This window comes from Oncorhynchus mykiss, chromosome 16 (assembly GCF_013265735.2).
Source record: "Oncorhynchus mykiss isolate Arlee chromosome 16, USDA_OmykA_1.1, whole genome shotgun sequence".
Lineage (NCBI taxonomy): Eukaryota > Metazoa > Chordata > Actinopteri > Salmoniformes > Salmonidae > Oncorhynchus > Oncorhynchus mykiss.
The window spans coordinates 58851241-58877864 of record NC_048580.1 but is presented as its reverse complement, the minus strand read 5'-3'; the positions used below and the strand labels follow the sequence as shown (position 1 = coordinate 58877864).

Sequence of the window (26624 nt, the reverse complement as noted above, 5' to 3'; positions counted from 1 at the left end):
CAATTTTTTTTTTTTTTAAACAGGGATGTGGGAAGAGCCAAGCACTGGCTAGCGATATCCTATTGGTGCGTTCTAGCATGTATTTGCATATTTCCGTTAGAAAACGCCGATTCTGTGAATTGCACGTGTGCAATAACTAAATTTGCCCTAGCAATTTTTCGAACTTTGGCAAAGGGTAAACTGTACAAAACATAGTCCACTCTGTTTGTAACATATTCTAGTTTAGGAAACAGAAAATTATATTGAAATCAAATGTTTCCTCGATGAGAAAATTAACAGAATGTCAGCCATAATCCATCTTCTCCCACTGCCGGCCACTGGGCTTCTTCTCGTCATCAGATGGTAGAGAGTGGACAAGGCAACCGGATGCTTCACATTTATACATCCGGTGAAATATCTGGCTCATTGTTCTATCTGTGCGGAAGCTCAAAAGCTGTCGAAATGGCTACGACCATGTCATGGGGATCATATCTCCTCATTCATGTAGTAATATTTTCATGGTATGTCTTTACCTTATCGGCGAATTGTTCATTGAAAGTCACACAGGGCCATCCAGGAGCTAAAACATATGGTGGCCGCTGGAAATATCTGACTTTCCTCAATCTGGTGAGTGTGGTTGGTGGCTATGTTATGTTAGAAATAGTTTACACATCCGCGTTATTGTATTACCCTACATAATTATTTACCTTCCTGTGGCTTCGAGCCAAGTGAGACAATTATATAATTGCATTGCTGTGTTTATATAGCCATATTGCTAGAGGCGGTGTCCTAAGTAATGGTAGTCTAACCATTTCTGCATCATTTTTCCGAAGGTTTTGCAGACAGTGTTCTTCGGACTCGTTGTTTTGATTGACATTATCCACCTGATATTGCCATCCAAAAATTTGAGGTGTGGTGTACCTCTCCTCCTAGTGAAATTAAGAGACACCATTTTCACTATTTGGGCTTTTCCTATTGGGACAGTAAGTGCCTTTTAATGTCTATATTTATATTTTGTGTGTGTGCACATTTGACTACATTAATGACGTGTATAATATACAGTACATCTAAACTGGTATTACTGATAACATGTATTTGGACATAATAACCCATTATCTCTTCATTTCTAATCCCCAGTTTGTGTTCTTGTCCTTCTGGTCGATATATCACTACAACAGAGAGCTGGTGTTTCCAAAGTTTCTAGATGACATTATTCCTATCTGGTTGAACCATGCTATGGTAAGTGTCACAATCATTTGCACGTACTGCACATGGTGGACTTTATACTGACTGTGTGATCCCAATGTATTCTATTAAAGATGGGGCTGTATCCAATTGGCTGTGCAGGTCAGTGTGGCTTTGTATCACATCACATGGCTCTTTGAAGAGGTCATGTCCTAGTAATTCAAGGGTAGAGGTTTCTGAATAGGGTCAGATTCACATAGCTTTGAACAGTCTCTGATCTTTCAATTATGGTTGCATTTCACGTGAATTAATGTAGCCAGTCACACAACAATGTGGTGTTGCTAGTGTTTTCCAACCAACTGAGCCATCAAGACTACATTAGTAATCTGTCAGCACAATGGACACAACTCTCACTCTGTGGCCTCTGTCTCCACTGCACCTGTACTGTACACACCTTGTCAGTTTTACAATTTTAACAGTAGAATACCTTGTCAGAACTGGTTTTAACACATTGCGAGCTGTACAGGATGGCGCCGACAGTTGGTCGCCTCGCTTTGCATTCTTAGGAAACTATGCAGTATTTTTTTCATGTATTTTTATCTTACACTGTTACCCCAGGAAATCTTAAGTCTTATTACATACAGCCGGGAAGAACTATTGGATATAAGAGCAACGTCAACTTACCAACCAGGAATACGACTTTCCCGAAGCAGATCCTCTGTTTGGACCAAAAACCTAGGACAATGGATCGGATTCCAGTAGGTGACCCAAAACAACGGCGCCGCAGAAGGGGCAGACGGAGTGGTCTTCTGGTCAGGCTTCGTAGACGGACTCACCGCTCCCAATGTTCAGTCACTTGACAACAAGGTAGACGAAATTCGAGCAAGGGTTGCCTTCCTTCCAGAGAGATATCAGAGATTGTAACATTCTCTGTTTCTTGGAAACATGGCTCACTCCGGATACGTTATCAGAGTCGGTACATCCACCCAGTTTCTTCACGCATCGCGCCGACAGAAACAAACATCTCTCTGGTAAGAAGAAGGGCGGGGGTGTATGCCTTATGATTAAAGAGTTGTGATGTGATCATAACAACATACAGGAACTCAAGTCCTTTTGTTCACCTGACCTAGAATTCCTAACAATCAAATGCCGACTGCATTATCTCCCAAGAGAATTCTCATCGATTATAATCACAGCTGTGTATTTCTCTCCCCCCCCCCCCCCCCCCCCCAAGCAGACACCTCGACGGCCCTGAAAACACTTCATTGGACTCTATGTAAACTGGAAACCACATATCCTGAGGCTATATTTATTGTCGCTGGGGATTTTAACAAAGCTAATCTGAAAACATCTCATCTAAATTTTTGATGCATATCGAGTGCGCGACCCGGGCTGGCAGCATTCTGGATCATTGCTACTCTAACTCCGCAACACATACAAAGCCCTCCCTCACCCTCCTTTCGGCAAATCTGACCATGACTCCACTTTGTTGTTCCCAGCATATAGACAGAAACTAAATCAGGAAACGCCTGTGCTCAGGTCTGTTCAACGCTGGTACACACTTCAAGATTGCTTCGATCACGTGGATTGGGATTAGCTCCGGATGGCCTCGGACAAACATTTTTGATGTATACGCTGATTCGGTGAGCGAGTTTATTAGCAAGTGCATCAGTGATGTTGTACCCACGGCGACTAATAAAACCTCCCCCAACCAGAAACCGTGGATTTATGACAGCATTCACGCAAAACTGAAAGCGCGAACCATTGCTTTTAATCATGGCAAGGCGACCGGAAACATGACCGACTAGAAACAGTGTAGCTATTCCCTCTGCAAGGCAATCAAACAAGTAAAGCATCAGTATAGAGACAAAGTAGAGTCGCAATTCAATGGCTCAGACACAAGATGTATGTGGCAGGGTCTACAGTCAATCACGGATTACAAAAGGAAAACCAGCCCCGTCGCGGACACCGACGTCTTGCTCCCAGATAAACTAAACAACTTCCTTGCTCGCTTTGAGGACAATACAGTGCCACTGACATGGCCCATTACCAAAACCTGCGGGCTCTCCTTCACCACAGCTAACGTGAGTAAAACATTTAAACGTGTTAACCCTCAAGGCTGCCAGCCCAGACGGCAATCCTAGCCGCGTCCTCAGAGCATGCGCAGACCAGCTGGCTGGTGTGTTTACGGACGTATTCAATCAATCCCTATCCCAGTCTGCTGTTCCCACATGCTTCAAGAGGGCCACCATTGTTCCTGTTCCCAAGAGAGCTAAGGTAACTGAGCTAAACAACTATCTACCCGGAACACTCACTTCCACCATCATGAAGTGCTTTGAGAGACTAGTCAAGGAGCATATCACCTTACCTGACACCCTAGACCCACTCCAATTTGCTTACCGCCCCAATAGGTCCACAGACGACGCAATCGCACTGCCCTAATCTATCTGGACAAGAAGAATACCTATGTAAGAATGCTGTTCATCGATTACAGCTCAGCATTTAACACCATAGTACCCTCCAAACTTGTCGAGACCCTGGGTCTTGACTGCGCCCTGTGCAACTGGGTCCTGGACTTTCTATTTTTTGTGTGTTTTTTTTGTTGTTGTATTTTTACCCCTTTTTCTCCCCAATTTTGTGGTATCCAATTGTTTTGTCTCATCGCTACAACTCCCGTACGGGCTCGGGAGAGACGAAGGTTGAAAGTCATGCGTCCTCCGATACACAACCCAACCAAGCCTGCTTCTTAACACAGCGCACATCCAACCCGTAAGCCAGCCGCACCAATGTGTCAGAGGAAACACCGTGCACCTGGCAACCTTGGTTAGCGTGCACTGCGCCCGGCCCGCCACAGGAGTCGCTGGTGCGCGATGAGACAAGGATATCCCTGACCCTCAACACTGGGGCCCCACAAGGGTGCGTGCTCAGCCCTCTCCTGTACTCCCTATTCACCCATGACTGCGTGGCCATGCACGCCTCCAACTCAATCATCAAGTTTGCAGATGACACTACAGTGATAGGCTTGATTACCAACAACGATGAGACGGCCTACAGGGAGGAGGTGAGGGCCCTCGGAGTGTGGTGTCAGGAAAATAACCTCTTACTCAACGTCAACAAAACAAAGGAGATGATCATGTACTTCAGGAAACAGCAGAGGGAGAACCCCCCTATCCACATCGACGGGACAGTTGTGGAAAGTGTTCACATCACTGACAAACTGAAATGGTCCACCCACACAGACAGTGTGGTGAAGAAGGCGCAACAGCGCCTCTTCAACCTCAGGTGGCTGAAGAAATTTGGCTTGTCACCGAAAACACACTAACTTTTACAATCGAGAGCATCCTGTCGGGCTGTATCGCCACCTGGTACGGCAACTGCTCCGCCCACAACTAGTTCTTGCCTAACACTAACATGACATACCCTTGTTTATGTGGCCACAATCTATCAACACATGCAATGACCTGTTGGACATTTGTTACACGTGGGGCTATGATGATAGGGTTGGTTTCTGTCATTCTTTATTTCAGTCATGTCTTTTCCCTCTGCTTACAGCATACGGTCACCCTGCCATTGGCGCTGTTGCAGATGTATATTCAGCCTCATAGATATGGCAGCAAGATGAGAGGCCTTCTAGGTCTGTCTATCTTAGCTGTTCTTTATCTGGGATGGTAAGTAAGGTTTTATCAATCACATTGTTAAGTTGTTGTGGTTTGACGAAAAATGCTCTGTTTCTTCGAGGCCGCCTGTTACTCCTCCACTCTCCTTGACTGAATGTTATGATACTTTAACAACATTTGGACATCTTCCTATAACCCCCCCCCCCCTTCCCCCTCCCTCTCTCAGGGTTCTGTGGGTGCACCATGTGGCTGGTATCTGGGTCTACCCCATCATGGAGCGTCTGAGTCCTATGGGCCTGGTGATATTCCTGGGGGTGTCGTCCATCACCGTGGCTCCCCTCTACCTGCTGGGGGAGAAACTCAACCACAAGATCTGGAAGACCACTGCAGTATCTGCAGGTGGGACAGCTCTCTGACTGTATGACAGGAAAGGAAAATAACCACACTCTTTAGATGCCCCCAACATCTCAATGTAGCAGGGTTTATGTCCTGATTACCACAAGGCCTCTGAATTTGATTTGTCAGGTTGTCAGAAGAGGAGGTTACCTTTGGTGTGTCAGTGTGTTGTTCATTAACCACGCTCTACTCTCGTTCTCTCTCTCTGAAAGGGCCTCAGAGAAAGAAGAAGAAATAAGTGTGTGCTGGCATGTAAGCTGAGAGCCACAGAGGGGATCAGAGAGGACAGACAGGACCGGTACAACCAGCACTGATCACCTCACCCAAAAAGAGACTGGTGGATCTCTTGGTGAAGGTAGAAGTTGCCCCTAATCACAGATCTAGAATCAGATTACCTTACCCTCAGTCCTATTTATAACCTTTAGCATTAAACAACTATATCTTATCCTGTATGAATAGTTAGAGTCAACTTGTACCTGCTCGGTATCTCTCAGGCAGCTCTCAGGCAGCTCTCAGGCAGTGGGCATTATGTGCTTCTATGGTCAGATGCCAAATAATTTTAAGATTCCATTCAGTAATTAGACTTTATTTACTCCACCACAGGATATTGTGCTGTGTCACATTGAGGTAACAGCTCAATATAATATTTGATATTAAGTTGGTCCTTTATTGGTTGAGTTAACCCATATTGTTCTCTTACGTGGCGTAATAATATTACAGTATAAATACATTTTGTGGTTCTATTACCTTTATCATGATGCTGTTTCACTTGATACGGTACTGTTGGTTGTGAAAGGCACAGTTCCTTATGTGCATTTGTTATTTTACATTTTGAATTCAATTTATACTGTATGTTGACTTTTAGAACACTATGGTTCCTTATGTAACTTGGAGGGAAGTAAGAACAAGATCAAATGAAATTAAAAGATTTGAATTATATACATTGATGTGACTCGTTTTATTAGGTGAAATTGTTGACATATTGCAATCTGAGCTGCTTTATCACCAAAGTGAGGATTCATTCTATTTCACTCTGGAATCCTTGCCTGTCACTGCCATTTGTAGCCAGGTGGTGGAGCCATCGGGTCAATGTTTCTCCTCTGCAGGCAACCACGGTAACCCCCCAGCTATCGGAGCGTACTACTAGCCTTGTCTGAGCCAGAACGGCCAATAGGGCACAAGCCGATCTACTGTTTCTGTATAGGGATGCAGTTTTTGTTTACTTTAGTGAAATAATTCAGATCTAGTTTAAGTGTCTAGGAGGAGGGACTAGAGGTTGTTTCTAGACGTTAATTTAGCTATTGTGTCTGTCCCTGGTTAGGCCTGCCTGGACAGTTGTCCCACACTATGATCTCATTCATCAGGCCAGGCTAATCTTCTCAACAGTATCCTCTCATCCAGAGGCCATGTATCACCCTCTGTTATGTAAGACTCCTACACAATTAGATATCTTTACAAAAGAGTACAATTAAGCTGAAAAGGAGTAGAATTTAGTCACAATTTACATAGGGGGAGTCTTTGTTTCACTGTGGATGCAACCGCACAATACAATTACACAATGTAACAGCACAGTAATATAATGTTACTAGAGTCATTACAGTGTAACTACACAATAAAAATCTATGTAAAGTGTTACCAAATAAAAGATGCGTTGTGCCCTCAGAAGAGGGAAACTAGACTGAAGTACTAAGCTGATCAGATAATACAAGAGGTTACAGTAACCTTAAATCCTTCATGAACAACACAATCAGTTAAGTGCAGGACTGTCAATCCGCTAATCAATTTATCGTCCTTACCATGTCACACATTCATCAATCATCTGTTGTGAAGCCATTGTAAGCAACATGTTCTACCCTACCAGAACCTTCTATCTTACCAGAGGGACCTCAAGGACACTTTCCCTTCCCAATTACCAATTACCATTCATTGTTTCAGAATGGCCTGAGATGCGTCAGTGTCTATCTTTCCCTTCTTAGACGGATCCATAATCAGCTTTCAAGTACCTCAGGTAAGCAAATCATGATCGAACTTGACACTGCTTCCTATTTCATTCAGGTCCTGCCCCTTACTTGAATAGGATCGACTCAATCTTCTCTACAGTGTCTGAACCTTGATATCACAGTCAATGACAGTTGCTTCACTTTGGTTGTTAATTCCATCAACAAACAAATGTACCATAGGATTTTCTTTGTGTGTAGGATTGATATACAGTGCAGCATAGCACCCTGAATGACTCAATGAGATTACAGGTCATATTTTGGTGTAAACATACTATACATTGGATGTATTGATATCTGATCACATGATATCTCTGGATGATTGATCCGAAGACCGTAATGAAATGACTAACAAGTGTTATCTCAGTGTGGTTATGAACTGAAGGAAGTTCAAATCTACATGGTCAGAGATGACGGGTCATTTTTGCTCTATTGGGAGGTGGAGTGGCCACTGCGGCTTTTGCCTGTTGAACCTATTTGTACAGTAATGAGATTAGTGGGTTAATCCAGGAGTCAGGAATAGACCTACTGCTCTTCCTCCTGAGGGAGGTACAGTACATGACTAAGGAGGAGAGAAGAGGAGCGTCCAGGGAGGTGTCTTAACGTCCAGAGCCATGCCACGGTTCAACCTACACCTCTGATGGTCCTCCTTTCTCTGACTCCTTTCTCTGCTGTATTTCCATGGATCAAAATACCTGTTCCTGGTGAGATACATGGCACTGCCAGTCCAGAGATGAGCATAACCAATGCAGTAGATGGTGTCGTTGCCAAACCCTACTTTCCAGAGATAATCCAGGCTGATTAACTGAAGACCCGTGGTGGTGCAGGAAGACTAAAGCTTAGATTTACAGCATCTGAGCAGACTGCTGTCTGTGGTCCAACGTGAGCATGTGGAGTCGTTTTAGGTTGATGTCTGAAGATGCTGACGATCACTAGCTCCACATCCTTGTTGCTACAGGTGTAAGTGCTGAGGATACTTTATTTTACTATTTTGAGGTTGCTGTTACTTTGTTCATGTGATTAGGTTTTTATCTTAGTGTGTGTGTGTGTGTGTGTGTGTGTGTTGTTTGTTTGTGTGTGTGTGTGTGTGCGCATGCCAAGGCACTGCCATGGCAGTGGATGTCTGCCTGGGTATTCCGTCCTCTAGTACTCCACCCTCAGACAAGCAGTGGAGTCCCCTACCGCTACATGGAGTCAGGTATGCCTATACTATATCAGAGGATAATTTATACTGTCAACAAAACAAATTGTTCAGTATGTATGAAAAGTTGAAATAGGTTTTTGTGTTGCTATTTTTACAGTAATTCGGTTACGTCTGGTGGAGTGTGCCAGACAGATTAGCTAGCTGTAAATGGCTGAACACCTCATACTTAAGCTTAATACTACTTCTTTACATTGTGAACACCTCATAGTTAAGCTTGACACTACTTATTTACAATGTGCTAATCCAATCACAGATGTTGATTCTGCAGTTTGATTCAGAAAGAAGAAACGATGTAGTGTATGCTTGACCTGTATGGTAGTCCATTGAATGTATCAGTTCTTTCCAACATGTCTCCACAAGCAGACTGCAACATAAAATATAATTCTGAGCGGAAACTGCTGAGGTCAGATGGTTGAAGTGACAGAGGACGATATTCTACAAACACCACCATCCCACCACCCTTGATATCACCCCTCATCTCACCTATAAAACCCCCAATCCTCCTTGTGTCTCCCAGTCAGGACCCCCCGGGCGAATTACACGTTGGTCGGGGAGGTGATACGTCATGTCATACCTGGAGCCACACAGTGCTCCATAGGGTGTGGAGGTCTGAACTGCAAGTATGAGGACCCTGACCACTGGAGCGAGGACAAGCAAGCCATCAAAGGCCTCTATTCCTCCTGGTAGGAATCAGAAAGGCTCTATGAAAATGTGTGTGTTGAACGTCAGTGGATTATACCCATACATTTTATGCAGAAGCATGCCTTTCTTTTCAGGGTCACAGAGAACCTACTTGCCATGGCCAGGCCCTCTACTGTATTAATAGAAAAGTACAACATCATTGACCAATTTAAAAGGTAATTTAATAGATGTACTATTTCAGGGTTTACTGTCCTCATAAATCAGTTCAATACAGCTAGTAAAGATAAAATAATAGATTCCTAATTCAGTGTGTGTGTGTAGATGTGGCCTAAAGACGGTGATAAATCTGCAGAGACCAGGGGAACACGCCAGCTGTGGTCCCAACACACTGGAACCAGAGAGTGGATTCTCCTACCGACCTGAGGTGTTCATGGAGAATGACAGTAAGTTCATGACTATTTCTCTACAATGAGGAAAACTAAAGAAGACAAAGGCAAACTTACAATGAGAATGGTTAAATAATGACTGTCCTTATACTCCAGTATATTTCTATAACTTTGGATGGAATGACTACGGGGTGGCCTCCCTCACATCCATCCTGGACATGGTGAAAGTCATGTCCTTTGCGATGCAGGAGGGGAAAATGTCTGTCCACTGTCATGCTGGTCTGGGAAGAACAGGTAATGTAGTATAGGACAAAAAGTTTGACAGTCACAGTAATCAAAATGACTATGCTTTGTGGTCACGACTGACCCTAACGCTGATGGTTTTGTCTGTGTCTTCTCTCAGGTGTGTTGTTAGCGTGTTACCTGGTCTTCGCCACGAGGATGACCGCTGACCAGGCTATCGTGTTTGTACGTTCTAAACGTCCCAACTCCATCCAGACCAGAGGTCAGCTGTATTGCGTGCGGGAGTTTGCCCAGTTCCTGGTCCCCATCAGGAGTATTTTCTCCTGCGCTGAGCCCAGTACTAACCCAGTCACCCTGTCCCAGTTCCTGACCCGCCAGAGACACATGCTGCACGGCTATGAGCGACGGGAGCTCAGGCACCTGCCCAAGATCATCCATGTGATCTGCAAGCTGCTGCTGGACATCGCTGAGCACCGTCAGGTAATTGAGGAGGACATGCTGGACGTCCATGACATGACCGCCGAGGAGGAGGTTGAGTTTGAGCGCTACTACGACTTTGGCTTCACCAAGGGTAGCTTCGGCGGAGGCAGCATGGGGGACCGGCCCCGCTTACCGGGACCCCCAACCAAACACCGACACGCCAACGAACCGGCCCTCTTCTACCACCGCAAGAGCCTGAGCTACAGCGAGTCGGACGTACAGAGGCTAGGCTCTGAACTCCACCTGCTGACCCAACCTCTCTCCAACTTTCTATCCGCTAGCAACTTGCCTGTGGCCTGTTCTCCCTCCCTGAACTCCCTGCATAGAACCCTGGCCACGGTCAGCCCTGTCACCACCACGTACAGCTCCCAAAATGGATTCTTTCCCCATGGGTCCCTCTGGGAGCAAAAGAGCCTGGCGGAGGGATCCCCACTCCTGAAGAAGAGGCAGAAAGCCTGCCAGAGCAGCGAGTCTGAGTGCCACCCTAAGCAGAAAACGTTTGGCAGCATGTTGTTTAGTTGGAGGAAGAAGCAGAGGGAGAAGTTAGTGAATAATGGGAATGTGTCCCAGGTGTTTCAGATAGAGGAGTCAGAGGTGCCCTTCATCACCATCCAGACAGAGCTGTCCAAGGAGGCCAGGCGGGTGCTGGTGGCCCAGGCCCTGGCGGTGGATCTGGAGCTGGATGGAGAGGACGAACACTTGGAGAGACTCCACGCCTGGCAGGTAGGAACTCGACATTTAATCGCATAGTTAAAAAAATAATAATAATACTGTCCACACAATATACCTATATTTCTAAATACTCAAATATTATTATTACATGTGTAATGGTACTTATAGAGTAACATAGCACAATTGACAAATCATGTTTACCTGAACCTTATCTGTACATAAAGGAAATTCATATAGGTTTGATTTTCCTTTTTGATACTGCAGTGCCATTAGGTTTACTCCAGTAGGCCTTTTGTGTGCTTGGGTGGCAATGATTGTCTATTTTGTATCTGTTTGCAGTCTGGGTTAAACATGGGAGGGGCGTGGGAGAGGCTGTGTACATTGGAGAAGGACCCATTTGTGCTCTCTGGGCTGATGTGGACCTGGCTGGAGCAGCTGAAGGAGCCAGTCATCTCCGTCAGAGATGTACAGAAACTGGACCTTAACGACAGTGACCCTGCAAACCCAGAGGCTGTCTTCAAACCACTGGACCAGGTCAGCAGCACTTATTGTAGGCCACCTCAGGGCTTCTCATTCTGGGCCCAATCCTATGATCTAACACAGAAAACTTTAACTTGCTAAATACTGTGTGAATCTACTGACTACTTCTGTTCAGTTAACCTATTAATTTGGGTGCAGCAGTTGCCTAGAGGTTAGAGCAGCCTAAAGCCCCGGGCCAGGCAAGACAAAAATGGGAATAGAACCGAACCTGCAGCTGGAAGGCTGTTGGTCTCTGATCCCATGTACCATCTCCTACCTTGTGCCCTTGAGCAAGGCACTTAAACCCCCCATAATTGCTCCCCACAAAAGGCCCACAGTTTCTGGGGGTGTTCGGAAAGGCACAAGACACATTTTCATTCAACAATAAAGCTGTATTCTATTTGACCACATCCCCTCCAGGCTCCCAGGGAGATGTTGATGTGCATTCTGGACTGTATGGCTCATGTTCTCACAATACCAGAAGAGGTGGAGGCTGCTTTCCTGGAGCGCACCATCAAGGCTTTCACCAAGGTAGAATACTAGATGATGTAGCGTTCTCCCTTTTAACAACAGTAGTTTAAAGTGGTATAAACAGCTGTTTTGACTCTTCACAGATGGGAAAATGCTCAGCGGTGTATCCGGCCATGACAGAGATCCTCAGGCTGGTCCTACATGACATGAGGTTTATAGCCATAGAGGAGGATGAGGTACCATTTATGCCTCCCGGCCCTATTATGCTGACTCCATAGCCCTGCTGGATTCTGTTCCAGACTGTCCCTATGTAGAGACTTGTTATATATTAAACAGCCATATACAGTGGCAAGAAAAAGTATGTGAACCCTTTGGAATTACCTGGACTTCTGCATCAATTGGTTATACATTTTTATCTGATCTTCATCTAGGTCACAACAATAGACAAACACATTCTGCTTAAACTAATAACACACAAACAATTATACTTTTTCATGTCTTTATTGAACACCGTGTAAACATTCGCAGTGCAGGGTGGAAAAAGTATGTGAACCCTTGGATTTAATAACTGGTTGACCCTCCTTTGGCAGCATAACCTCAAGCAAACGTTTTCTGTAGTTGCGGATCAGACCTGCACAACGGTCAGGAGGAGAATGTTGGACTATTCCTCTTTACAAAACTGTTTAAGTTCAGTAATATTCTTGGGATGTCTGGTGTGAACTGCTCTCTTGAGGTTATGCCACAGCATCTCAATCTTCTGTTGAAGTCATTCTGTTGTTGATTTACTTCTGTGTTTTACGTCGTTGTCCTGTTGCATCACCCAACTTCTGTTGAGCTTCAATTGGCAGACAGATAGCCTTATATTCTCCTGCAGAATGTCTTGCTAAACTTGGGAATACTTTTTTCTGTCAATGATAGCAAGCTGTCCAGGCCCTGAGGCAGCCAAGCAGCTCCAAACCATGATGCTCCCTCCACCATACTTTACAGTTGGGATGAGGTTTTGATGTTGGTGTGCTGTGCCTTTTTTTCTCCACACATAGTGTTGTGTGTACCTTCCAAACAACACAACTTTAGTTTCATCTGTCCTCAGAATATTTTGCCAGTAGCGCTGTGGAACATCCAGATGCTCTTTTGCGAACTTCAGATGTGCTGCAATGTTTTTTTTTTGGACATTAGTGGCTTCTTCTGTGGTGTCCTCCCATGAACACCATTCTTGTTTAGTGTTTTACATATTGTAGACTCGTCAACAGAGATGTTAGCATGGTCCAGATATTTTTGTAAGTCTTTAGCTGACACTCTAGGATTCTTCTTAACCTCATTGAGCATTCTGCGCTGTGCTCTTGCAGTCATCTTTGCACTCCTAGGGAAAGTAGCAACAGTGCTGAACTTTCTCCATTTACAGACCATTTGTCTTACCGTGGACTGATGAACATCATGGCTTTTAGAGATTCTTTTGTAACCCTTTTCAGCTTTATGCAAGTCAACAATTCTTAATATTAGGTCTTCTGAGATCTCTTTTGTTCGAGGCATGGTTCACATCAGACAATGCGTCTTGTGAGTAGCAAACTCAAATTTTGCAAGTGTTTTTATAGGGCAAGGCAGCTCTCCAACATCTCCAATCTCGTCTCATTGATTGGACTCCTGACTCCAAATAGGTTTTGGAGAAGTCATTAGCCTCTAGGGGTTCACATACTTTTTCCAACCTAGACTGTGAATGTTTAAATTATGTATTCAATATAATTTGTGTGTTATTAGTTTAAGCAGACTGTGTTTGTCTGTTGTTGTGACTTAGATTAAAATCGGATCTAATTTTATGACCAATTTATTCAGAAATCCAGATAATTCCAAAGGGTTCACATACTTTTTCTTGCCACTGTATGTTGTGCCTTCCTGTGCAGTTTGGGTTGTTTTTAATCCACAGTTTTTGTTATTTTGTCATCACATATTGTACTTTAAGTGTATTGTATTTAAATATGACTTGTTTACCTCAATATTGTACAGTTACAATGCAGACCCAAGGAAATGCAGTTTATTTCAGAGTTTAAAATTAAAGTGTCAGTTTGGTTTTGTTAATTAAGCAGATCAAGGTGGAGTATTTGTTACAGTATATGCCTTAAAGACTTGTAGTTATATTGAACATGTAACATCCAACACATGAATTTAAATACTTCATCTCCACATAAAGCCAGCTCAGTGATAATCACCATCCCTGTACAGAAATGTGGTATTACACAAAAATAAAGTATCATGGCACGGTAAACTGAAATGGTTTTCCCATTCATTCTTGCATGGGCAGGCTTAACATAATGGCAATATTAATCTGCATTAGTTATTGATTACAATGTCAATTGCATAAACAAATGGTTTATAAAGCAGGCACAATAGCAGTGATTAAACTACTCGTAAACAGTGGTGGAAAAAATACCCAATTTTCATACTTGAGTAAAAGTAAAGATACAGCTGAAGTCTGAAGTTTTTATTTATTTATTTCACCTTTATTTAACCAGGTAGGCTAGTTGAGAACAAGTTCTCATTTACAACTGCGACCTGGCCAAGATGAAGCAAAGCAGTTCGACACATACAACAACACAGAGTTACACATGGAATAAACAAACATACAGTCAATAATACAGTAGAAATATCTATATACAGCATGTGCAAATGAGGTAGGAGAAGAGAGGTAAGGCAATATATAGGCCATGGTGGCAAAGAAATTACAATATAGCAATTAAACACTGGAATGGTAGGATGTGCAGAAAATGAACGTGCAAGTAGAGATACTGGGGTGCAAAGGAGCAAGTTAAATAAATAAATACAGTATGGGGATGAGGTAGATTGGATGGGCTATTTACAGATGAGCTATGTGCAGTGATGTGGGAGCTGCTCTGGCAGCTGGAGCTTAAAGCTAGTGAGGGAGGTAAGAGTCTCCAGCTTTAGTGATTTTGCAGTTCGTTTCAGTTTATTCCAAGATGGCGTAGCAGTGCACACGTGTTTTGTTTGTCCTCTCGTGTACTTTTGTATTTTTTCATCTTTTTATGTATATATTTCAATTTTATTTTCAATCTCTTCTCCAATTAAACCTTCCGGTAACTTGCCTCACCCAATGTGATACGGAACCGCTATTATTTTTAATTTTTTTAACAATTTTATAGCAAGAACCCCCTAGCCATCAGAAGCTAACCAGCTAATTAGCTACAAGCTATTTGGCCACTGCTAGCAGCCTTTACCTTCTGCACAGGTACCAGCCCTTTTTTTTTAGCTTGGATAATACTCACCAGCCTACCAGTAACGGACTGTCTCTCCACTACAACGCCGGATTCCTGCTATAATCCCTGGATCATTCTCCTGATCTTCACAGCTAGCTAGCACCTACCGAGTTACCCAGTACCGAAGCTATCCCTGAGGCCCACCTCCCGGCCTACTCAGTTGTTCACCCAAACACGGCTAGAACACACTACTCCACCGGATCCTTGCCGTAAACTCTGGACCTTGGCACCGGATCACCGCTGCTACCGAGTGGCTATAGTGGCTAACGTCCCTGCCCCGAAGCTAGCACCAGTTAGCCGTGAGCCAGGCGCATCTCCCGGATAGAAAACTAAATTACTACAATACCTCTTTCGCCATCTGGCTTGGATCCTTAGTCGACACGGCGCCCTGCCACACCACCATGACAGGTCTGCTGACATACTCCATCCACTGTGCCTTCAACCGGCCTCCGCCGGACGTCGGAGCAGACGCTAGCCCCGGGCTACTAACTTTAAACGCTGCGTCGCCCGCGTGGTAGCGACAACTCCGCGGCTCCCCTGTTCCTTCTATTGCTGACCGCTGGACCCTATGATCACTTGGCTACATAGCTGATGCCCGCTGGAATGTCCATTAATCACGGTACTCCATTCTGTTTATTTATTTATTTTTAATTAAAAAATATATATACAGTGCCTTGCGAAAGTATTCGGCCCCCTTGAACTTTGCGACCTTTTGCCACATTTCAGGCTTCAAACATAAAGATATAAAACTGTATTTTTTTGTGAAGAATCAACAACAAGTGGGACACAATCATGAAGTGGAATGACATTTATTGGATGTTTCAAACTTTTTAAACAAATCAAAAACTGAAAAATTGGGCGTGCAAAATTATTCAGCCCCTTTACTTTCAGTGCAGCAAACTCTCTCCAGAAGTTCAGTGAGGATCTCTGAATGATCCATTGTTGACCTAAATGACTAATGATGATAAATACAATCCACCTGTGTGTAATCAAGTCTCCGTATAAATGCACCTGCACTGTGATAGTCTCAGAGGTCCGTTAAAAGCGCAGAGAGCATCATGAAGAACAAGGAACACACCAGGCAGGTCCGAGATACTGTTGTGAAGAAGTTTAAAGCCGGATTTGGATACAAAAATATTTCCCAAGCTTTAAACATCCCAAAGAGCACTGTGCAAGCGATAATATTGAAATGGAAGGAGTATCAGACCACTGCAAATCTACCAAGACCTGGCCGTCCCTCTAAACTTTCAGCTCATACAAGGAGAAGACTGATCAGAGATGCAGCCAAGAGGCCCATGATCACTCTGGATGAACTGCAGAGATCTACAGCTGAGGTGGGAGACTCTGTCCATAGGACAACAATCAGTCGTATATTGCACAAATCTGGCCTTTATGGAAGAGTGGCAAGAAAGCCATTTCTTAAAGATATCCATAAAAAGTGTCATTTAAAGTTTGCCACAAGCCACCTGGGAGACACACCAAACATGTGGAAGAAGGTGCTCTGGTCAGATGAAACCAAAATTTAACTTTTTGGCAACAATGCAAAACGTTATGTTTGGCGTAAAAGCAACACAGCTGAACACACCATCCCCACTGTCAAACATGGTGGTGGCAGCATCATGGTTTGGGCCTGCTTTTCTTCAGCAGGGACAGGGAAGATGGTTAAAATTGATGGGAAGATGGATGGAGCCAAATACAGGACCATTCTGGAAGAAAACCTGATGGAGTCTGCAAAAGACCTGAGACTGGGACGGAGATTTGTCTTCCAACAAGACAATGATCCAAAACATAAAGCAAAATCTACAATGGAATGGTTTAAAAATAAACATATCCAGGTGTTAGAATGGCCAAGTCAAAGTCCAGACCTGAATCCAATCGAGAATCTGTGGAAAGAACTGAAAACTGCTGTTCACAAATGCCCTCCATCCAACCAAACTGAGCTCGAGCTGTTTTGCAAGGAGGAATGGGAAAAAATTTCAGTCTCTCGATGTGCAAAACTGATAGAGACATACCCCAAGCAACTTACAGCTGTAATCGCAGCAAAAGGTGGCGCTACAAAGTATTAACTTAAGGGGGCTGAATAATTTTGCACGCCCAATTTTTCAGTTTTTGATTTGTTAAAAAAGTTTGAAATATCCAATAAATGTTGTTCCACTTCATGATTGTGTCCCACTTGTTGTTGATTCTTCACAAAAAAATACAGTTTTATATCTTTATGTTTGAAGCCTGAAATGTGGCAAAAGGTCGCAAAGTTCAAGGGGGCCGAATACTTTCGCAAGGCACTGTATTTGTCAACCCCAGACACAAACTCAGGCTCTGTGTGTAGTTAACCGACCCTCTCTGCCCAGTCATCGCCATTTTACCTGTTGTTGTTTTAGCTGATTAGCTGTTGTTGTCTCACCAGTTGTTGTCTTGGTTAGCTCCCCAAATCAACACCTGTGATTACTTTATGCCTCGCTGTATGTCTCTCTCATATGTCAATATGCCTTGTATACTGTTGTTTAGGTTAGTTCTCATTGTTTTAGTTTACTGCGGAGCCCCTAGTTCCACTCATCATTCCTCATTTGTCCCACTTCCCACACATGCTGTGACCTCACCCATTAAAACCAGCTTATACGGAGATACAACCTCTCTTATCATCACTCAGTGCCTGGGCTTACCTCCGCTGTACCCGCACCCCACCATACCCCTGTCTGCACATTATGCCCTGAATCTAATCTACCACGCCCAGAAATCTGCTCCTTTTACTTTTTGTCCACAACGCTCTAGGCGACCAGTTTAGATAGCCTTTAGCCGTACCCTCATCCTACTCCTCCTCTGTTCCTCGGGTGATGTGGAGGTAAACCCAGGCCCTGCGTGTCCCCAGGCACCCTCATTTGTTGACTTCTGTGATCGAAAAAGCCTTGGTTTCATGCATGTCAACATCAGAAGCCTCCTCCCTAAGTTTGTTTTACTCACTGCTTTAGCACACTCCGCTAACCCTGATGTCCTTGCCATGTCTGAATCCTGGCTTAGGAAGGCCACCAAAAATTCTGAGATTTCCATAGCCAACTATAACATTTTCTGTCAAGATAGAACTGCCAAAGGGGGAGGAGTTGCAATTTACTGCAGAGGTTGACCGATTTAATCGGAATGGCCGATTTAATTAGGTCGGATTTCAAGTTTTCATAACAATCGTGAAAATCGGTATTTTGGGGCGCCAAATGTTTTTATTATTTTTATTTTTTAATACCTTTATTTAACTAGGCAAGTCAGTTAAGAACACATTCTTATTTTCAATGACTGCCTAGGAACGGTGGGTTAACTGCCTCGTTTAGGGGCAGAACGACAGATTTTCACCTTGTCAGCTCGGGGGATCCAATCTTGCAACCTTACAGTTAACTAGTCCAACGCAATAATGACCTGCCTCTCTCTCGTTGCACTCCACAAGGAGACTGCCTGTTACGCGAATGCAGTAAGCCAAGGTAAGTTGCTAGCTAGCATTAAACTTATCTTAGAAAAAAACATCAATAATCACTAGTTAACAACACATGGTTGATATTCCTAGATATTATCTAGCGTGTCCTGCTTTGCATATAATCTGACTGAGCATACAAGCATACAAGTATCTGATTGAACGGTGGTAGGCAGATGCAGGCGCATAAACATTCATTCAAACAGCACTTTCGTGGCAATACTAAAGTGCCTATAAGAACATCCAATAGTCAAAGGTTAATGAAATACAAATGGTATAGAGGGAAATAATCCTATAATTCCTATAATAACTACAACCTAAAATGTATTACCTGGGAATATTGAAGACTCATGTTAAAAGGAATCACCAGCTTTCATGTGTTCTCATGTTCTGAGCAAGGAACTGAAACTTTATCTTTCTTACATAGCACATATTGCACTTTTACTTTCTTCTCCAACACTTTGTTTTTGAATTATTTAAACCAAATTGAACATGTTTCATTATTTACTTGAGGCTAAATTGATTTTATTGATGTATTAAATTAAGTTAAAATAAGTGTTCATTCAGTATTGTTGTAAATGTCATTATTACAAATATATATTTTTTAAATCGGCCGATTTAATTGGTAGCGGCTTTTTTGGTCCTCCAATAATCGATGTCGGTGTCAGCGTTGAAAAATCATAATCAGTCGACCTCTAGCAGAGAGAGCCTGCAAAGTTCTGTCATACTTTCCAGGTCTATACCCAAACAGTTTGAACTTTTGAACTAATTTTAAAAATTAACCTCTCCAGAAATAAGTCTCTCACTGTTGCCGCCTGCTAGCGACCCCCCTCCGCTTCCAGCTGTGCCCTGGACACCATTTGTGAATTGATCGCCCCCCCATCTAGCTTCAGAGTTCGTTCTGTTAGTTGACCTAAACTGGGATATTCTTAACACCCCGGCAGTCCTACAATCTAAGCTAGATGCCCTCAATCTCACACAAATCATCAAGGAACCCACCATGTACAACCCTAAATCCATTAACATGGGCACCCTCATTGACATTATCCTGACCAACTTGCCCTCCAAATACACCTCCGCTGTTTTCAATCAGGATCTCAGCGATCACTGCCTCATTGCCTGTGTCCGCGGTCAAACCCCCATCACTGTCAAACGCTCCATAAAGCACTTCAGCGAGCAGGCCTTTCTAATCGACCTGGCCCGGGTATCCTGGAAGGATATTGACCTCATCCCGTCAGTCGAGGGTGCCTGGTTATTCTTTAAAAGTAATTTCCTCACCATCTTAGATAAGCATGCCCAGTTCAAAAAATGCAGAACTAAGAACAGATATAGCCCTTGGTTCACTCCAGACCTGACTGCCCTTGACCAGCACAAAAACATCCTGTGGTGGATTTCAATAGCATCGAATAGTCCCCACGAAATGCAACTGTTCAGGGAAGTCAGGAACCAATACACGCTGTCAGTCAGGAAAGCAAAGGCTAGCTTTTTCAAGCAGAAATTCCCTCCTGTAGCTCTAACTCCAAAAAGGTTTGGGACACTGTAAAGTCCATGGAGAACAAGAGCACCTCCTCCCAGCTGCCCACTGCACTGAGGCTAGGTAACACTGCTCCCAGCTGCCCACTGATAAATCCTTGATAATGGAACATTTCAATAAGCATTTCTCAATGACTGGCCATGCCTTCCTCCTGGCTACTCCAACCCCGGCCAACAGCTCCACCCCCACAGCTACTCGCCCAAGCCTCCCCAGCTTCTCCTTCACCCAAATCCAGACAGCAGATGTTCTGAAAGAGCATACAAATCAGCTTGGCTAGACAATCTGGACCCTCTCTTTCTAAAATTATCTGCCAAAATTGTTGCAACCCACATTACTAGCCTGTTCAACCTCTTATCGTCTGGGATTCCCAAAGATTGGAAAGCTGCCGTGGTCCTCCCTCTCTTCAAAGGGGGTGACACTCTAGACCCAAACTGCTACAGACCTATATCCATCCTACCCTGTCTTTCTAAGGTCTTTGAAAGCCAAGTTAACAAACAGATTACCGACCATTTCGAATCCCAATGTACCTTCTCCGCTATGCAATCTGGTTTCAGAGCTGGTCGTGGGTGCACCTCAGCCACGCTCAAGGTCCTAAACGATATCATAACCGCCATCGATAAGAGACATTACTGTGCAGCCGTATTCATCGACCTGGCCAAGGCTTACGACTCTGTCAATCACCAAATTCTTATTGGCTCGACAGCCTTGGTTTCTCAAATGATTGCCTCGCCTGGTACCCCAACTACTTCTATGATAGAGTTCAGTGTGTCAAATCGGAGGGCCTGTTGTCCGGACCTCTGGGGGTGCCACAGGATTCAATTCTCGGGCCGACTCTTCTCTGTATACATCAATGATGTCGCTCTTGCTGCTGGTGATTCTCTGATTCCCCAAAGTGTTTCCTAGCCTCAGAGCAGTGGGCAGCTGGGCAGAGGTGCTCTTATTCTCCATGGACTTTACAGTGTCCATTTACAGTGTTTTGAGTTTGTACTACAGGATGCAAATTTCTGTTTGAAAAAGCTAGCAAGTTGCATATCACGGGGGCTATTCGATGCTAATGCAGAACACCACAGGATGTTTTTGTGCTGGTCAAGGGCAGACAGGACTGGAGTGAAACAAGGACTATATCTATTCCTGGTTCTACATTTTTGGAATGGAGTATGCTTGTTTAATATGGTGAGGAAGGCACTTCTACTGATGGGATAAGGTTGATGTCATTCCAGGATACCCCGGCCAGGTCGATTAGAAAGGCCTGCTTGCAGAAATGTTTTAGGGAGCGTTTGACAGTGATGAGGGGTGGTCGTTTGATCGCAGACCCATTACGGATGCAGGCGATGAGGCAGTGATCGCTGAGATCTTGATTGAAAACAGCAGAGGTGTATTTGGAGGGCGAGTTAGTTAGGATGATATCTATGAGGGTGCCCGTGTTTACGGATTTGGGGTTGTACCTGGTAGGTTCATTGATCATTTGTGTGAGATTGAGGGCATCAAGCTTAGATAGTAGGATGGCCGGTGTGTTAAGCATGTTCCAGTTTAGGTCACCTAGTAGCACGAGCTCAGAAGATAGATGTGGGGGCAATCAATTCACATATGGTGTCGAGGGCACAGCTGGGGGCAGGGGTGGTCTATAGCAAGCGGCAACGTTGAGAGATTTGTTTCTGGAAAGGTGAATTTTTAGAAGTGGAAGCTTGAATTGTTTGGGTACAGACCTGGATAGTAAGACCGAACTCTGCAGGCTATCTTTGCAGTAGATTGCAACACCGCCCCCTTTGGCAGTATCTTGGCGGAAAATGTTAGTTAGGGATGGCGATTTCAGAGTTTTTGGTGGTTTTCCTAAGCCAGGATTCAGACATCCGGGTTGGCAGAGTGTGATAAAGCAGTGAGTAAAACAAACTTTGTGAGTAGGCTTCTAATGTTAACATGCATGAAACCAAGGCTTTTACCGTTACAGAAGTCAACAAATGAGAGCACCTGGGGAATGGGAGTGGAGCTAGGCACTGCAGGACCTGGATTAACCTCTACATCTCCAGAGGAGAAGTAGGATAAGGGTATGCTAAAGGCTATACGAACTGGCCGTCAAGCACGTTCGGAACAGAGAGTAAAAGGAGCAGGTTTCTGGGCACGATAGCATAGATTCAAGGCATAGTGTACAAACAAAGGTAAGGTAGGATGTGAGTACATTGTAGGTAAACCTAGGCATTGAATAATGATGAGAGAGATTGCCTCTAGAGACGTATAAACCAGGTGATGTCATCACATATGTAGAAGGTGGAACAACATGGTTGGTTAAGGCATATTGAGCAGAGCTAGAGGCTCTACAGTGAAATAAGACGGTAACCACTAACCAGAACAGTAATGGACGAGGCATATTGATATTAGAGGCATCCATAGCCAAGTGATCATATGGGTCCAGTGAGTGGTTGGGCTGGCTGGGGACACAGCGATTCAGACAGTTAGTAGGCCGGGGCTAGCAGTTAGCAGCCCGGGGCTAACAAGCTAGCAGTTATCAGACTGGGGTTAGCAAGCTAGCAGTTAGTAGACCGGGGCTAGCAAGTTAGCAGAAGGGCCTTTGGGGGACGTCGTGATGGAGTCTGTTTTTGCCTCCTTGTGCAGTGACGTCGATAGACCAGTCGTTGATTACTAGGGTTCCAAGTAGCTCTAGATAGCTAGCAGGCCGCGGTTCACAGAATGGGCCTTCAGCGGATGTCGCACCTGAGGGGCCTGTTGGAATCCTCGGGCAGATTATGTCGGTATTCCAGTCGTAGAGGATCGGCGGGGTTCCGTGCCCCGTACCGGCAGTAGAAGGGATCCGGATTTTGTAGCCCAGGAGTGGGCTTCAGTGGTAGCCCAGGAACCCTAGCCGGGTTAGGTTCAGGCTAATTGATGCTTGCTCCGGGATTGCAACGCTAGCCAGGAGTAGTCACCCGCGATTGCGGTTAGCTAGTTGCGAAGATCCAGATGACAAGGTTCAGAGTTTGCGGTAGGAATCCAGGGATATGGAGAGAAAATTAGGTCCGTTATGCTCTGGTTTGAGTCATGTTGTACAAACTGGAGAGCGCTTTCCGAGCTAAAGGTTAGCTGATGACCGCTAGCAGTGGTTTGCTGACTGATAGCTGGTAGCTAGTTAGCTGGCTAGCTTCAGTTGAGGGATTCCAGATCCGAAGTAAATAGAAATACTTTAGAGAAGAAAAAAACAGCTCCATGCCACATTGGGTGAGGTGGGTTGCAGGAGAATATTTAGAAGTTGAGGTTTAGGAAAATATTTAAAGATATGCGAAGAAAAATATATATACAAGGGACACGACAGGACAAAGACGTCTGACTGCTACGCCATCTTGGAAATCAATCTTTCGGAATGTAATGGAGTAAAAGTTGTCAAAAATATAAATAGTAAGGCACAGGTACAAAAACTACTCAAGTAATACTTTAAAGTATTTTTACTTAAGTACTTTACTCCACTGCTCGTAAATATGTAGACATTTCAGTGACTGGTGCAAACTGCTGTCGAACCTGTGAAGTCCTTCCACAGGGAGGAGTGATGCACGGGAGTTGAAAGAGTAAGCCTTCAGGACATCCTTCATATCCACTGCTTCCACTGATGCCAAAATGCTTCAGTAATCACAGACCACATTATGAATGCTTTGTAAACACAAGACATGAAATGTACATCAGTTTTTCACTACAGTACTTAGTACATTCTGGCTCTGTATTTATCTTATTTGTTTCCTTGATGGATGGAAATGTCTTCTGGACATGGAGTGAGAGGCTCCCAGTAAGTAGTATCGACTTTCCAGGGTGAGCCCTTTGTCTCTGTCAGTTTTCCACATCCACACTCTTAAGGGCAGGTCCTGAGACGTGGTGACTACATGTAAACGATCCTGAGAGACAATCCATTTCCACACACTCTTACAAATAGATTTTTATTCCATGAGATATCCTGGCTAAACAAGGGCCAAAGTATTTTAAAGAATACATCTAGGGGAGAATAGAATATTGATCTAGAACACTGCAGATACTATGTATTGTGCTGACATGCGTTTCCCTGATACTAGTAGAGCACCAAAATAAACAATCCAATCTTATCCATGGTTATTATCATCTGTAGTAGATATGCACAACAAATAAGACTGAAAACCTTACCACATAAATGGAGGAGATTGGTCCATTATGGTCCTTGAAGCTACTCTTTTTGACATTGTTAGCTAGCTTGCTAAATGGCTAATTGTTTTTATTCGAATTATGCATCTGGACAGTGTCCCTAGTAGTGGGGAGTCGACTCCAAATGAATTGATTCGTCGACTCCTTGCCCTTCGACTCCCATTTCTGGGTGTCATGCTGGAATCGACTCCTAACATTCAGTATTGTTGCAACGGAGGAAACTATTTTCCGTAGTCTACTTTGTGAACACAAACTTTCGCATCTTTCACTGCAACGAAAGAGCAAGCTAGCGAGAGACGGAAGGGTCACAGCCAGGCATAGGCAGGCATGTCGGCCACCAGGCAGAAAGTCAGAATCGTGCATTGGTAATCAAAAGATGTAGACTATAGGCTACCGCAATGCTGTATTTCGCAATTTATTTGCATGCAATGACTCATGCAAGTTCACTAAAGTAGGGACTATCAATGAGTAGGCTGAGTTATTCTACTTGCCACAGACCGAAGACCAAACATATATTTAGCGTTTTTCATAGCAAAGAGAAAGCGAGGCGGTCAGAACCGTGCACTTAGGCTATACTTTGGTAATCTGTATCTAGCAATGCCTCGTAAATTCACCAAAAGTATATGCAATAAGGCCCGATGAGATGTGGTATATGGCCAATATACCACGACTAAGTGCTGTTCTTATGCACGACGCAATGCCTGGACACAGCCCTTAGCCGTGGTATATTGGCCATATATCACAAACCCCCGAGGTGCCTTATTGCTATTCTAAACTGGTTACCAATGTAATTAGAGCAGTAAAAATATATGTTTTGTCATTCCCGTGGTATACGGTCTGATATACCCCGGCTGTCAGCCAATCATTATTCAGGGTTCGAACCATCCAGTTTATAATAAAGTATATATTAGGCTATCAGAGATTATGGTTAAGATATTCTTTATAGTGCCAGTGAATTGAAGTTGAACATTGCCAACTGCATCAGTTTAATTAGGCTTAAATGTCCAATAAATTGCCTATAGTTTATTTAATGAAACTCTGGTAACTCTCCACGAACAGGGTTGGAGAGCCCTGTCCTAGGCAATAGATCGCAAAACAGCATCCCCGCTAAACTTTTTGGAAATGGCAAGTTACAGTTTTTCCCAATTGGTTACACACTAAAATTGGAACTTGAAACGCAATCACAGAAACCTGAAACTCATGTACCAAATCATTAAACCAAGTCTGCAAAATTGCAAGCACAATTCCAGCTTTACACTCAGTTTTCAAATCTATATCACACTTTTTGCAAAACACTACACACAGTTCTCTATATTAGGCACAACATTCAAAATTAAAATCTCTTTAGTCCCTTTGGAAAGCAATGCCAATCACAATGCCAAGCTCTATACACCAATTGGCAACACCCACCCCTCACAGGTGTAAACACTAGTTGCTGAATTGTTCACTTATAAATCAGAGCTTTAGCACTTTAAAAGGCCACAGATGAGCTCTCCTGTTTTGGGGGAAAATGGAAGTCAATGGTAAAGCAAGAGCTAGAGGTGAAGGAGTGAGAGTAAGTGGAGGACAGTTGTCTCAGATGAGATCAGGGCCACATTTGTTGACCATGTGCTCAACCATGGATTGACTATGAGAGAGGCTGGGCAGAGAGTTCAGCCCAACCTGAGCCACTACACAGTTGCATCTATCATCCGTACATTCAGAAATTACAACCGGTAAGTTACCTACCATCTACATTATGCTCTTTATGTATGTATACTGTAGTATACTGCAGTCCGACATATCAGTAGGTCTATGTTACTCTGATTGTTGGCTAATGTTACAGTAATATCGTTTCATATTGAAAGAAAATAGATTATTTTAGCTTATTGTAACCAATCATATCATATTTGTGAATCTTCTGCAGAACTGAGAGACGGCCAGGCCATGGTTGAAGACATCAGCTGTTCACACCAGAACAGGAGACCGCTATTGTGAACATGGTGGTGGCAAACAATAACATTAGACTATGAGAAATCCAGAACCACATAATTGCAGACAACACAATATTCAATAACATTCACCAGGTGGGCTTGTCTACATTGGACCGTGTATTACAGCGCAACCGAATCCGGATGAAACCGGTCTACAGGGTGCCATTTGAGCAAAACTCAGAGAGGGTATAAGAACAGCCCTATGAATATGTGCAAGTACTATACTGTGAATTTACTATCATATCAGCACTGTATAGACACATTACAGTACTGTAATCCAGTGTGCTGTGCCTCACCATATTGACTGCTCTAGGTCTATGTCACATGTCTGTTTCAAAGAGTCTTAGAGCTGGATGCTTCTGCAATTCAGCACGTTTATATTTACATTGATGAGGCTGGCTTTAACCTAGTCAAAAGAAGGGGATGGGGATGGAACATTATTGGCCAGCGT

At 43.9% G+C, this 26624-nt stretch overlaps 2 protein-coding genes across 2 annotated transcripts; both read left to right on the top strand.

Annotated features, from left to right (window-relative positions):
* The first annotated feature begins 362 nt into the window (after window positions 1-362).
* Window positions 363-6116, top strand: LOC118939563 (androgen-dependent TFPI-regulating protein-like). Its single transcript, XM_036947394.1, has 6 exons — window positions 363-606; window positions 813-962; window positions 1117-1218; window positions 4717-4832; window positions 5008-5180; window positions 5390-6116. The coding sequence occupies exons 1-6, from the start codon at window positions 367-369 to the stop codon at window positions 5413-5415; spliced, it is 807 nt and encodes a 268-aa protein (XP_036803289.1). The 5' UTR covers window positions 363-366; the 3' UTR covers window positions 5416-6116.
* Window positions 6117-7073: 957 nt separating this feature from the next.
* LOC110492419 (protein tyrosine phosphatase domain-containing protein 1) lies at window positions 7074-12316 on the top strand. The gene is made up of 9 exons (XM_021566729.2): window positions 7074-8372; window positions 8896-9061; window positions 9155-9235; window positions 9342-9463; window positions 9563-9700; window positions 9810-10852; window positions 11141-11335; window positions 11741-11851; window positions 11935-12316. The coding sequence occupies exons 1-9, from the start codon at window positions 8294-8296 to the stop codon at window positions 12067-12069; spliced, it is 2070 nt and encodes a 689-aa protein (XP_021422404.2). The 5' UTR covers window positions 7074-8293; the 3' UTR covers window positions 12070-12316.
* Window positions 12317-26624: the final 14308 nt, after the last annotated feature.

Bases quoted from the DNA above. Each gene is read 5' to 3' on its own strand.
- LOC118939563 (XM_036947394.1), top strand. From the start codon at position 367: ATGCTTCACATTTATACATCCGGTGAAATATCTGGCTCATTGTTCTAT. The intron at 1,219-4,716 runs GTAAGTGTCACA...CTCTGCTTACAG, and splicing joins TCTGGTTGAACCATGCTATG to CATACGGTCACCCTGCCATT. The intron at 4,833-5,007 runs GTAAGTAAGGTT...TCCCTCTCTCAG, and splicing joins GCTGTTCTTTATCTGGGATG to GGTTCTGTGGGTGCACCATG.
- LOC110492419 (XM_021566729.2), top strand. From the start codon at position 8,294: ATGTCTGCCTGGGTATTCCGTCCTCTAGTACTCCACCCTCAGACAAGC. The intron at 9,236-9,341 runs GTAATTTAATAG...GTGTGTGTGTAG, and splicing joins ATCATTGACCAATTTAAAAG to ATGTGGCCTAAAGACGGTGA. The intron at 11,336-11,740 runs GTCAGCAGCACT...CATCCCCTCCAG, and splicing joins TCTTCAAACCACTGGACCAG to GCTCCCAGGGAGATGTTGAT.